Source organism: Scyliorhinus canicula, chromosome 10, assembly GCF_902713615.1.
Source record: "Scyliorhinus canicula chromosome 10, sScyCan1.1, whole genome shotgun sequence".
NCBI lineage: Eukaryota > Metazoa > Chordata > Chondrichthyes > Carcharhiniformes > Scyliorhinidae > Scyliorhinus > Scyliorhinus canicula.
The window spans coordinates 78,382,540-78,397,190 of record NC_052155.1 but is presented as its reverse complement, the minus strand read 5'-3'; the positions used below and the strand labels follow the sequence as shown (position 1 = coordinate 78,397,190).

Below are 14,651 nucleotides of genomic sequence, written 5' to 3'. Positions count from 1 at the left end.
AACTAAAACCGTATGCACTTACGGAATCCACCTTATTCATATATTTGCCTAGATGTCCCTGAAATGCCGCTATCATACCTGCTCCCACCACCTCCCCAGGCAGCGAGTTCCATATATTTACCACCCTCTGTGTAAAAAAACTTGTTTTGCACATCAATTCTAAACTTTTCTCCACGTACTTTAAACCTATGTCCCCTAGTGCGACTCTCTGACCCTAGGAAAGAGCATCTGACTATCCACTCTGTCCATGCCACTCATAATCTTGTAGACTACTATCTAGTCGCCTCTCAACCTCCGTCGTTCCAGTGAGAAGACTGAGTTTATCTAACCTCTCCTCATAGCTAATGCCCTCCATACCAGGCAGCATCCTAGTAAACTGGTTCTGTACCCTCTCCAAAGCACCCAGATCCTTCTGGTAGTGTGGCGACCAAAATTGTCCACAATATTCCAAATGAGGCCTAACTAAGATCCTGTACAGTTGCAACATGACTTGCCAATTTTTATATTCAATGCCCCGACCGATGAAGGCCAGTATGCCTTCTTGACCACCTTATCTACCGTGCTGCCCGCTGTATTACTGTATTCTAAAATTCTTAGGACATTATTTAAAAATTCCGACCTGTTGCCACTTTCAGTGATTGGTGGACATGCACATCCAGATTTCTCTGCCTGTCAGTACTCGCAAGAGTTCTACCATTTATTGTGTAATTCAAATTCGCCAAATCAATCATTAGTTGTTCACCTTTGGAACCTGGGCTTTAATCCAGCCAGATACAATGGCCATGGGGCTCCTGGAGCCTCAGTTCCTAGGGGGAATGAATTCACATCAAAAGACCGGCATTTACTGGCAATTTAATGCTATTGGCAAGTGTGGGAAATGTTGGGAACACATGTGGGCCTAACAGGTAGTAATTTTAAAAAAAAATTTTTCCCAAAGCATTTTAGAATACATTAATACAGTGGGCGACACGGTAGCACGGTGGTTAGCACTGTTGCTTCACAGCGCCAGGGTCCCAGGTTTGATTCCTGGCCTGGGTCACTGTCTGTGCAGCATCTGCACGTTCTCTCCGTGTCTGTGTGGGTTTCCTCTGGGCGCTCCAGTTTCCTCCCACAAGTCCCGAAAGACATGCTTGTTAGGTAATTTGGACACTCTGAATTCTCCCTCTGTGTACCCGAACAGGCACCAGCGTGAGGCGACTATGGGATTTTCACAGTAACTTCATTGCAGTGTTAATGTAAACCTACTTGTGACAATAATAAAGTGTTAATAGCTTTCCCTAAAAAAAACTGATCTGTTAAGAGATTAAATAAATCACTTTTGTGGTTTATAAATCAACTGTCAATCTATATTATTTGAAAAAAAATTAACTCAATTTTTAAATTAAACCTCTTGATTTTTTAAAGAGTTTCTCTCTTGATTTATGAGACAGTAGGGTCGACATAACTATTACTCACTCTTGATCACTCTGATAAGCCATCACCTATTACTTTCTGTACACTCACTATCAGCCCTCTAATATTCTGTGCGACTTTTAGATGTTTGTGAACTCCATGGAAGGAAAACACACACAACCAGGAAGTCCCCTTGATCAATACACAAACACTTAGGAACGTTTGTCCAGTAACGAGTTCCGAAATTCAATGGAAATTGGATTATTTCTACAAAGAACAAAGAAAATTATAGCCTATGACAGGACCTTTGATCCTCAAAGCCTGTGCTGATCATGATGCCCCAACTAAAAAAAAACCCTTCTGCCCTTACTCGGTCCCTATCCCTCTATTTCCTCCCTATTCATGCACCCATCCAGATGCCTCTTAAATGTTGCTAATGTGCCTGCTTCCACCACATCCTCTGGCAGTGCATTCCAGGCACCCACCACTTTCTGCGTGAAAAACGTACTCCGCTCATCTCCCTTTAACTTTCTCCCTCTCACCTTGAACCTGTGCCCCATGTAATTGAAACATCCACACTTGGAAAAAGCCTCTGACAATCCACCCTGTCTATGCTTTTCATAATTTTGTAGACCTTTATCAGGTCTCCCCTCAACCTCCGTTTTTCCAGTGACAACAATCCTAGTTTATTCAACCACTCCTCATAGCCAAAACCCTCAAGACCAGGCAACATCCTGGTGAACCTTCTTTGCACTCGCTCCAAAGCTTCCACATCATTCTGATAATGTGGTGACCGGAACTGCACAGAATACTCCAAATGAGGCCTAACCAAGATTTCATATCGCTGCAACATGATTTCACAACTCCTGTACTCAATGGCCCGGCTTGAAGGCCATATGCATTCTTAGTCACCTTGCAACCTGTGATGTCACTTTTAGGGAACTGTGGACCTGCACACCCAGATCCTTCTGTATGTTAATGTTCCTAAGGGTTCTGCCATTTCCAGTATAATTCATACCTGGATTTGATCCTCCAAAATGCATCACCTCGCATTTGTCCGAATTAAACTCCATCTGCCATTTCTATACCCAAGTCTCCAATCTATCTATATCCTGTTGTATCCTCTGAAAATCCTCGGCACTCTCAGCAACTCCTCCAATCTTCGTGTCATCTGCAAACTTACTAATCAGACAACCCACATTTTTCTCTAGATCATTTATATATACTACAAACAACAGAGGTCTCAGCACAGATTCCTGTGGTACTAGCCACAGATCTCCATTCTGAAAAACACCCTTCCACCGCTTCTCTCTATCTTCTATAATCAAGCCAGTTCTGTACCCATCTAGCCAGCCCACCCCGAATCCCATGTGATTTTAGTTTTTGTACCAATCTGCCATGTGGACCTTGTCAAACGCCTTACTAAGTCCATATAAACTACATCCACAGACCTTCCCTCATCAATTTTCCTTGTCACTCTCTTCAAAAAACTCAATCAAGTTGGTGAGACATGATCTCCCCGGTTAAAACCATGCTGCCAATGACTTCTCTTCCTGATTATTAAACCTGCACATTCCTGGCACAATTGTGTGCAGTATGTTATAGATGAAACTAAAAAGCTCAAATAATGTTCCAGCAATACCCCAATCCTCTTAATTTAACCTGTTCCTGAATAGAGGTACCCAAGCACAATACAATGCAGAGAGAGAGATTGCAACCTATATTCTAAATTCTTTTCTTTAAAGGGCCTAACTGCAATGCTCAGCACAAGGCATTTCTGGCATTTTGTCACAGACATGCTGGCATGAAATGCACTCAACGGCATAATGTAATAACATGTTTGAGTACTGTGTACACTTCATGGAGATAATGGTTAAGGAGAGCAGCAGTGGCTGTTGCCTGGTTACAAGCTGGACCAAGATGTAACGGCCTCTGAAAGATGGACTTTAAGAACGCCTGTTAAAAATCTTGACTTTTAGAACTCTATTAAGAGATTGCAAGTGAGAATGAATTTTACTCAGCAAATGCATTTCCTGTGACAAATTTGAGAGAGTTTGTAAGCTTGGGAAAGACCAATTAATGAAATGAAAATAAAAACTGTGGAGGAGTTACCCCTGCCAACATCCATTAAGGTAGTTGAGTCATTTTTGCAAATGTTGGGTTATTATAAGACCATAAGACATAGGAGCGGAAGTAAGGCCATTCGGCCCATCGAGTCCACTCCACCATTCAATCATGGTTGATTTCAACTCCATTCACCCGCTCTCTCCCCATAGCCCTTAATTCCTCGAGAAATCAAGAATTTATCAATTTCTGTCTTAAAGACACTCAATGTCCTGGCCTCCACCACCCTCTGTGGCAATGAATTCCACAGACCTACCACTCTCTGGCTGAAGAAATTTCTCCTCATCTCTGTTCTAAAGTGACTCCCTTTTATTCTAAGGCTGTGCCCCCGCGTCCTAGTCTCCCCTGCTAATGGAAACAACTTCCCTACGTCCATCCTATCCAAGCCATTCATTATCTTGTAAGTTTCTATTAGATCTCCCCTCAACCTCCTAAACTCCAATGAATATAATCCCACGATCCTCAGACGTTCATCGTATGTTAGGCCTACCATTCCTGGGATCATCCGTGTGAATCTCCGCTGGACCCGCTCCAGTGCCAGTATGTCCTTCCTGAGGTGTGGGGTCCAAAATTGCTCACAGTATTCTAAATGGGGCCTAACTAGTGCTTTATAAAGCCTCAGAAGTACATCCCTGCTTTTATATTCCAAGCCTCTTGAGATAAATGACAACATTACATTTGCTTTCTTAATTACGGACTCAACCTGCAAGTTTACCTTTAGAGAATCCTGGACTAGGACTCCCAAGTCCCTTTGCACTTTAGCATTATGAATTTTGTCACCGTTTAGAAAATAGTCCATGCCTCTATTCTTTTTTCCAAAGTGCAAGACCTCGCACTTGCCCACGTTGAATTTCATCAGCCACTTCTTGGACCATTCTCCTAAACTGTCTAAATCTTTCTGCAGCCTCCCCACCTCCTCAATACTACCTGCCCCTCCACCTATCTTTGTATCATCGGCAAACTTGGCCAGAATGCCCCCAGTCCCGTCATCTAGATCGTTAATATGTAAAGAGAACAACTGTGGCCCCAACACTGAACCCTGCGGGACACCACTTGTCACCGGTTGCCATTCCGAAAAAGAACCTTTTATCCCAACTCTCTGCCTTCTGTCTGACAGCCAATCGTCAATCCATGTTAGTACCTTGCCTCGAATACCATGGGCCCTTATTTTACTCAGCAGTCTCCCGTGAGGCACCTTGTCAAAGGCCTTTTGGAAGTCAAGATAGATAACATCCATTGGCTCTCCTTGGTCTAACCTATTTGTTATCTCTTCAAAGAACTCTAACAGGTTTGTCAGGCACGACCTCCCCTTACTAAATCCATGCTGACTTGTCCTAATCCGACCCTGCACTTCCAAGAATTTAGAAATCTCATCCTTAACGATGGATTCTAGAATTTTGCCAACAACCGAGGTTAGGCTAATTGGCCTATAATTTTCCATCTTTTTTCTTGTTCCCTTCTTGAACAGGGGGGTTACAACAGCGATTTTGCAATCCTCTGGGACTTCCCCTGATTCCAGTGACTTTTGAAAGATCATAACTAACGCCTCCACTATTTCTTCAGCTATCTCCTTTAGAACTCTAGGATGTAGCCCATCAGGGCCCGGAGATTTATCAATTTTCAGACCTTTTAGTTTCTCTAGCACCTTCTCCTTTGTGATGGCAACCATATTCAACTCTGCCCCCTGACTTTCCTGAATTGTTGGGATATTACTCATGTCTTCTACTGTGAAGACTGACGCAAAGTACTTATTAAGTTCCTCAGCTATTTCCTTGTCTCCCATCACTAGATTACCAGCGTCATTTTGGAGCGGCCCAATGTCTACTTTTGCCTCCCGTTTGTTTTTAATGTATTTAAAGAAACTTTTACTATCATTCCTAATGTTACTGGCTAGCCTACCTTCATATTTGATCCTCTCCTTCCTTATTTCTCTCTTTGTTATCCTCTGTTTGTTTTTGTAGCCTTCCCAATCTTCTGACTTCCCACTACTCTTTGCCACATTATAGGCTCTCTCTTTTGCCTTGATGCATTCCCTGACTTCCTTTGTCAGCCATGGCTGCCTAATCCTCCCTCTGATAACCTTTCTTTTCTTTGGGATGAACCTCTGCACTGTGTCCTCAATTACTCCCAGAAACTCCTGCCATTGCTGTTCTACTGTCTTTCCCACTAGGCTCTGCTTTCAGTCGATTTTCGTCAGTTCCTCCCTCGTGCGCCTGTAATTACCTTTATTTAACTGTAAAACCTTTACATCTGATTCTACCTTCCTTCTTTCAAATTGCAGACTGAATTCTACCATATTATGATCACTGCTTCCTAAGTGTATTGCTGAAAAACAAGTTAACTCTCCAGACAAAAAGCACTTAACTCCCCAGGGACTTTCCCCAATCAAACCACAGTGTATTAGCCCAGACTGAAAAACACATTCCTCTGGTCAATTTAATGTTCTGGCTCCGAAAAGCTCCCAGGACCTACAAAACAAAATTGTTTTTAAAAACATGACCACTGCAGTCAGACACACTATAACCCAGGCCTTTAACCCTTACATTGCGAAAGGTTTCTTATCCAATATTCCTAAAATCCTCCATTTGTCACAATGCTAATAAGTCAGGGGGCATGGCAACACAATGGTTAGCACAGTTGCTTCACAGCTCCAGGGTCCCGGGTTTGATTCCCGGCTGGGTCACTGTCTGTGCGGAGTCTGCACATTCTCCCCGTGACTCCGTGGGTTTCCATCGGGTGCTCCGGTTTCCTCCCACAGTCCAAAGATGTTCAGGTTAGCTGGATTGGCCTTAGTGTCCAAAAAGGTTAGGTTGGGTTACTGGGTTACGGGGATAGGGTGGTGGAGATAAGGGCTTAGGTAGGATACGCTTTCCAAGGGCAGGTGCAGACTCGATGGGCCAAATGGCCTCCTTCTGCACTGTAAAATTCTATGATTCTAAGTCAAATTTTAAGGTAAAAGATATGGGTCTCACTATTCAGTGGTAACACGGAATGAACAAAATGCTTTCCTTTACCATAAATATCCTAAATTGTTTCCTTGTCTTGTATCCTGTAGACCAATGGTGTTTAGATAAATGCAAAACAAATTTACAGGATTATATATAATAAATGTTGAGCAATATGTATGTGTTCCATCTGATACTGTAGTATTTCAGCACCAGTTATCCTTTGAAAAACACAGTTCATAGCAGGAAGTTATTTTACCTTTCACTGATTATCTCCTGCATCCTTTTCTGAAGCTCACTATTTATTCTGCTCTTCTCTTCATTCTCTTCTTTCAGCTCCTTAACCTGAGTCTTGTACAGAGTCTGAGAATAAATCCAAACAATTGTTCATAATGCAATACTTCATGTCGGAAAACAAAGGAATAAAGCAAGAGTATAATGTACCACAAATAAATCATAAATGTGTGCATATAAAATTCACCCTGCATCTTCCAGAGATCCAAGTGCTTTCCTGTAGTTAAGCAAACAATAAAACTTCAGAACAAGAATCATTCCACCTATTAAGCTTGCTCCTTCATCCAATGAAGGAGCAGCACTCCGAAAGCTTGTGATTTCAAATAAACCTGTTGGACTTCAACCTGGTGTTGTGAGACTTCTTACTGTGCCCACCCCAGTCCAGCATCTCCACATCAGACCTTGTACATTAATTTTCAAGGATATTTCATCATTTCAATTAAACCTGCGCCTCAGCCTGTGAGCCAGTGAAATATATTCAAGGAGGTAATTTGTCAATTATGAAAGAAGAAAGTAATGCCCTGAAAGACAAAGGCAAAATGGCAATGTAACCATTGTCTAAAAGAGTGGTTAGGGTGAGTATAAAATTAATAAGAAAGGAGAATTACAATAAGATTGAATAAAATTGCAGGAATTAGCAGCTGGAGAATTAGACAAATGGAGACAAAGACACTAACGAATATGATAAATGAAGAGTGTGAAAACATAGATAATATCATAATATCAAATGTTCTACTGTAAATAATACTGAAGGTTTCAATGAAACATTAAACAGGATTGGATCTGAGAACAATAGGTAATATTGCTTGCCAAATAAAATTTGGCTTTGGTCCTCATATTAGAAAACAAGAATCTGATGCTCATACCATAGAAACTAGACCAGACAGCAACATTTACATAAACTTACAGGGATGAAAAGAAAAGCTGTAATAAATAAGCTTATGTAGTAAAAATAAGGATTCAAAACATACAATTTTAAAAACCATGATCTTCGGGTTCAGATTGACGCTGAAAAATGGAAAATTTACATAATTATTCAAAAAAGAAAGGATCCAAAAGGATATCTTACCCATGGATTTCAGGTGGTGTTTAAAAGACTGTATAAGAGCAAGCCAGAGGCTGTAAATTCTGTCTTGAATCCCCAAAGCTTATCCACAATCTACAAAGCTCAAGTCAAGAGTATGATTGAACATTCTCCACTTGCTTGGATGAGATCTGCTCCAACAACATTTAAGAAGCTCAACACCACCCAGGACAAAGCAGCCCACTTGACTGGCACCCATCCACCGCAATAAACATTCGCTTCCTCCATTATCGATGCACAGGGGCAGCAGTGTATACCATCTACAAGAAGCACTGCAGCAATTTATGAAGGCTCCTTTGACGGCACCTTCCAAACCCGTAGCCTCTATACTCTTGATGACAGCGCCACAAGCATTCAGGCAATACTGAGGTAAAATCAACCACAAAGGACTGGATATGATGTCCGGATGACTGAAATGCATCTTCTTCGCTAGGTGTTATTTTTTCAACTCTCAAATAGCCAACATTCCAGAGGAGGCTAAAAGAAATGCTGTAAAGACATTCTGAAGCGCTCCTTAAAGCATGATGTGGAGATGCCGGCGTTGGACTGGGGTGAGCACAGTAAGAAGTCTTACAACACCAGGTTAAAGTCCAACAGGTTTGTTTCAAACACGAGCTTTCGGAGCACGGCTCCTTCTTCAGAAGAAGGAGCCGTGCTCCGAAAGCTCGTGTTTGAAACAAACCTGTTGGACTTTAACCTGGTGTTGTAAGACTTCTTACTCTCCTTAAAGCATGACAGCATTAACGGGGAAGAGCTTACCACCAATCGGCAAATGTGGCAGTCAAGTGGTTGAAGGAAGAACTTGTTTACATTTCTTCGAATAGTGCCGTGGGACTTTCTTATGTCCATCTGTGCAGGCATACAGGGATTCAGCTTGACAAATCTATTAAAATTATTTGAAGATTTAACTAGCAGAGTTGCCAGGGAGAACTGGTGGATGTGGTTTATTTAGACTTTCAGCAGGCTTTCAACAAGGTCTCACATAGCAGATTAATATGTAAAATTAAAGCACATGGGAGTATGGGTAGTGTCTTCAGATGGATAAAAAGCTGGTTAGCAGGTAGGAAGCAAAAAGTTGGAATAAATGGGTCTTTTTCTGATTGCAGGCAGTGATTCGTTGGGTACCGCAGTGATCTGTGATAGGACCCAACTGTTTACATTAGATATTAATAATTTGAACAAGGCAACTAAATGTATTATCTCCAAATCTGCAGATGATACAAAGTTGGGTGGGAGTGTGAGCTTTAAGGAGGATGCAGAGATGCTTCAGTGGCGTTTGGACAGGCTGTGTGAGTGGGCACATACATGGCAGATGCAGTAATAATGTGGATAACTGTGAGGTTATCCACTTCGGTAGCAAAAATAGGATGGCAGATTATTTGAATGGGTGTAAATTGAGAGAGGTGAATAGTCAGCGAGACCTGGGTGTCCTCATGCATCAGTCGTTGAAAGTAAGTGTGCAGGTACAACAGGCAGCAAAGAAGGTAAATGGTATGCTGGCCTTCATAGCGAGAGGATTTGAGTATAGGAATAGAAATGTTTTACTGCAGTTGTATAGGATATCGGTGAGGCCACACTTGGGAATATTGTGTGCAGTTTTGGTGTCCTTATCTGAGGAAGAATGTACTTGCTATGGAGAGAGTTCAGTGAAGGTTTACCAGGTTGATTCCTGGGATGGCAGGACTGTCATATGAGGAGAGACTAAATCGGTTAGAATTATATTAATTGGAGTTTAGAAGAGTGAGAGGGGCAGCATGGTAGCATAGTGGTTAGCATAAATGCTTCACAGCTCCAGGGTCCCAGGTTCGATTCCCGGCTGGGTCACTGTCTGTGCGGAGTCTGCACGTCCTCCCCATGTGTGCGTGGGTTTCCTCCGGGTGCTCCGGTTTCCTCCCACAGTCCAAAGATGTGCGGGTTAGGTGGATTGGCCATGCTAAATTGCCCGTAGTGTCCTAAAAAGTAAGGTTAAGTGGGGGGGAGGGGTTGTTGGGTTACAGGTATAGGGTGGATACGTGGGTTTGAGTGGGGTGATCATTGCTCGGCACAACATTGAAGGCCAAAGGGCCTGTTCTGTGCTGTACTGTTCTAAGTTCTAAGGGGATCTCATAGAAACTTACAAAATTCTAACAAGATTAGACGGTAGATTCAGAAAGAATGTTCCCGAAGGTGGAGAAGTCCAGAATTAGGGGTCATAGTTTGAGGATAAGGGGTAAACCTTTTTGGTCTGAGGTGAGGAGAAAGTTCTTCATCCAGAGAGTGTGAATCTATGGAATTCACTACAAAAGAAAGTAGTTGAGGCCAAATGGCTTTGTGATTTCAGGAAGGAATTTGATATCGTTGTTGGTGCTAAAGGGATCAAGGAATATAGGGCGGGGGGAGGGGGGGGGGGGGGGGGGGAGGAAGAGAGAGAAGGCGGGGTCAGGATATTGAACTTGATGATCAGCCATGATCATAATCATAATGAATGGCAGAGCAGGCTCAAAAGGCTGAATGTCCCCCTCCTGCTATGTTTTGTCTGATTACATCACTGCTTTACAAATGCTGCGTTGTGAAATCCTTAATGGACTATCGCAACTTCCCTACTACCGGCCTTTTGAATAGCAGGGTTATATTAGCTACCCTCGACTTCCGGTTGCGGCTATGACCAGCTAAGTCGCACGTTTGGCTGCTCCTGTGAGGAAGGTGTTTTTGGGCCGATTGGAGGGCCCCTAACGGCGCTGGAACGGCAATTCCCGGTGGGGGAAGGTTCCCAGAGGAGAACCCTGAAAAATTTATGGTCTCTACCCGAAGTGGGGCAGGAAAAAAAGCGGCAGCAGCTCCCCGAAAAAAGCGGGGGAAGAAATCCAAAATGGCGGCCGGCGGCGCACCCGAGGACTGGAGGAAATGGGCGGAGGAGCAGCAGGCCGTTCTCCTGCGCTTCTTCACGGAGCTGAAAGTGGAGCTGCTGGAGTCGATGAACGCGACGACCACCAGGCTGATGGGGGCACAGGCGACCCAAGAGGCGTCAATTCGGGAGCTGCAGCAGGAGATGGCTGTGAGGGAGGAGGAGGCCACGGTCCTCGTGGGAAAGGTGGAGGTGCACGAGGCACTCCACCTGAGATGGCAAAACCGGCTGGAGGAGATGGATATCCGCATGAGGCGGAAAAACCTGAGGATCCTGGGCCTGGCAGAAGGGCTGGAGGGGTCGGACCTCCCGGGGTATGTGGCAGAAATGCTGGGCTCACTGATGGGGGCAGGGGCCGTCCCTTCGCCCCTGGAACTGGAGGAGGCCTACAGAGTAATGGCCAGGAAGCCAAGAGCAAACGAACCCCCGAGGGCGGTGCTGGTTCGGTTCCAGCGATTCAGTGACCGGGAGAGGGTGCTGAGGTGGGCCAAGAGAGAGAGGAGCAGCAAATGGGAGAACTCGACGGTGAGGATCTTTCAGGACTGGAGTGCGGAGGTGGCAAAGCGGCGGGCCCGGTTCAACCGGACGAAGGCGGTGCTGCATGCCAAGAGAATCAGATTCGGGATGCTGCAGCCAGCGCGCTTGTGGGTGACCTATAAGGACCAGCACCACTATTTCGAGTCCCCGGAGGAGGCGTGGGCCTTTGTCCAGGAAGAAAAGCTGGACTCGAACTAGAACCAGGGGATACTTGGCGGCCGTTGCCGCTCTGGTACTTTAAGCTGGACACGTGGCTTTCTGTTGGCTAGATTTTCACTTGGCCGTATTTTTGGACCCTTTTTTTTTCTCTCTCTACCAGTTTTTTCTCTCTTTTTTCTGTTATTTATAATGTTATGTTGGGAGGGCGGGGTGGGGGGGGGGGGGGGGGGGGGGGGGAGTGCCGGGGGTATGTGTTTCTTGTGGGGTTTTTGGTTGTTTTGTATTTATCGGTGTGAGATCGGGGACGGGGGTGGAACTGAAGATGGAGGGGTGGGGAGGGGCAGGGCGAAAGCGCGGGCTTTCCTCTGGTTTCCCGCGCACGGGGCAGAAGAGGGAGGGGGGTGGGAGTAAGGGGCGTGGTCAGCAATGGCTCCCTTTCCCGCGCTGGAGCGGGGTCAAGGAGGGGTGGTAAGGGGGGGGACGTCCCCCATGCCGGGAGGAGTCGGAGTGTGGCAGGGGCAGCCGGGTCAGCGTAAACCAGCTGACTTACGGAAGTACTATGGAGGGTGCATCGCGGCTAGGAAGGGTCCTAGCCTGGGGGGGGGAGGGGGGTGGGGGAGGGGGGAAGGGGGGGGGCTACCGGGTTGCTGCTGAAAAGGCCAGGGAGGAGAAGTTGAGGACCGGAGGGGTGGGGGGGGGGGGGAGCCATCGCCATGGGGAGCGGGTCAGAAAGGGAGGGCTGACTCGGGGCGAGCAGGTGACAGGATATGGCTAGTCGGCAGGGGAAAGGGGCGGGCTGCCCTTCGACCCGGCTGATCACTTGGAATGTGAGGGGGCTGAATGGACCGGTCAAGAGAACGAGAGTAATCTCGCATTTGAAGGGACTGAAGGCGGATGTAGCAATGCTACAAGAGACCCATTTGAAGGTGGCGGACCAGGTCCGCCTGAGAAGGGGGTGGGTGGGACAGGTGTTCCACTCAGGACTGGACATAAAGAACCGGGGGGTGGCGATCCTGGTAGGGAAGAGGGTGTCGTTCGTGGCGGCGGAGGTGGTGGCGGATAAAGAGGGTAGATATGTCATGGTGAAGGGTAGGCTGCAGGGGGAGAAAGTGGTGATGGTTAACGTGTATGCCCCGAATTGGGACGACGCTGGCTTCATGAGGCGCCTACTGGGCCTCATTCCGGACCTGGAGGCAGGGGGCCTGATCATGGGGGGGGACTTCAACACAGTGCTGGACCCCGTGCTGGACAGATCGAGTTCAAGGACGAGTAGGAGGCCGGCAGCGGCAGAAGTGTTAAAGGGGTTTATGGAGCAGATGGGAGGGGTGGACCCCTGGAGGTTTGGGAGGCCGAGGGCGAGGGAGTATTCCTTTTTCTCCCATGTCCACAGAGTCTATTCTAGAATTGACTTTTTTGTATTGAGCAGGGGACTGATCCCGAAAGTACGGGAAGTGGAGTACTCGGCCATAGCGGTCTCAGACCACGCGCCACACTGGGTAGATTTGGAAATGGGGGAGGTGCGAGACCAGCGTCCGCTGTGGCGCCTGGATGTGGGGTTGCTGGCGGATGAGGAGGTGGGTAAGAGGGTCCGGAAGAGCATTGAAAGATATCTGGACATTAATGACACGGGGGAGGTGCAGGTGGGGATGGTATGGGAGGCCCTGAAGGCGGTGATCCGGGGGGAGCTGATCTCCATACGGGCACATAGGGAAAGGAGGGAGAGACAGGAGAGGGAGAGGCTGGTGGGGGAGCTTCTGGACGTGGATAGGAAATATGCGGAGGCACCAGAGGAGGGGCTGTTGGGGGAAAGGCGCAGTTTGCAGGCTAAGTTTGACCTGTTGACCACCAGAAAGGCGGAGACACAGTGGAGAAGGGCGCAGGGCGCGATTTATGAGTATGGGGAGAAGGCGAGTAGGATGTTGGCGCATCAGCTCCGCAAGCGGGATGCGGCTAGAGAAATTGGGGGAGTGAGGGAGAGGGGTGGGAACGTAGTGCAGAAGGGGCCAGAAGTAAATGGGGTTTTCAGAGACTTCTATAAGGAGCTGTATCGGTCAGAGCCGCCGACGAGGGGAGGGGGGATGGAGGGCTTCTTGAACAAACTGAGGTTCCCCAAGGTCCAAGAGGAGCTGGTAGAGGGGCTGGGGGCGCAGATAGGGTTAGAGGAGCTAGTCAAGGGGATTGGGCATATGCAATCGGGGAAGGCGCCGGGGCCAGACGGGTTCCCGGTGGAATTTTACAAAAAATATGCGGATTTGGTGGGCCCTGTGCTGGTGCGAGCCTTCAACGAGGCATGGGAGGGGGGGGCTCTGCCCCCGACAATGTCGCAGGCACTGATCTCTCTGATCTTGAAGCGGGACAAGGACCCCGTGCAGTGTGGGTCATATAGGCCTATCTCGCTCCTGAATGTGGACGCCAAGCTGCTGGCAAAGATCCTGGCTACCAGGATAGAGGATTGTGTGCCAGGGGTGATACACGAGGACCAGACGGGTTTTGTGAAAGGGCGGCAGCTTAATACGAACGTGCGGAGACTGCTAAACGTCATCATGATGCCGGCAGTGGAGGGGGAGGCGGAGATAGTGGTGGCATTGGACGCGGAGAAAGCATTTGACAGGGTGGAGTGGAAGTACCTGTGGGAGACGCTGGAGCGGTTTGGATTTGGGGAGGGATTTATTAAATGGGTGAAGCTGCTCTATTCGGCCCCGACGGCAAGTGTAGTGACGAATGGTAGGAGATCGGAGTATTTTGGGCTCCACCGGGGGACCAGACAGGGGTGCCCCTTGTCCCCCCTGCTCTTCGCACTGGCAATTGAACCGTTGGCGATGGCACTGAGGGGCTCAGGGGGGTGGAGAGGGCTGACAAGGGGCGGGGAGGAGCACCGGGTATCGCTATACGCGGACGACCTGCTGCTATACGTGGCAGACCCAGAAGGGGGAATGCCGGAGGTGATGGAACTGCTAGCAGAATTCGGGGACTTTTCGGGGTACAAGCTAAACTTGGGTAAGAGTGAGGTATTTGTGATACACCCAGGGGACCAGGAAGAGGGAATCGGGAGACTCCCGTTGAAGAGAGCAGGAAAGAGTTTTAGGTATTTAGGGGTGCAGGTGGCAAGGAACTGGGGGACTCTCCACAAGTTGAACTTCTCCAGGCTAGTGGAACAGATGGAGGAGGAATTTAAAAGGTGGGACATGGTGCCGCTGTCGCTGGCGGGCAGAGTGCAGTCCGTTAAAATGAC

The 14,651-nt window shown here is 47.2% G+C and overlaps 1 protein-coding gene across 1 annotated transcript in view; it reads right to left on the bottom strand.

The window, feature by feature from the left end:
- LOC119972470 (rho-associated protein kinase 1-like) overlaps positions 1–14,651 on the bottom strand; it is a 286,367-nt gene that overhangs the window by 43,443 nt on the left and 228,273 nt on the right. The window contains 1 exon segment of the mRNA XM_038809214.1: positions 6,721–6,824. Coding sequence (XP_038665142.1) covers positions 6,721–6,824 — 104 coding nt within the window.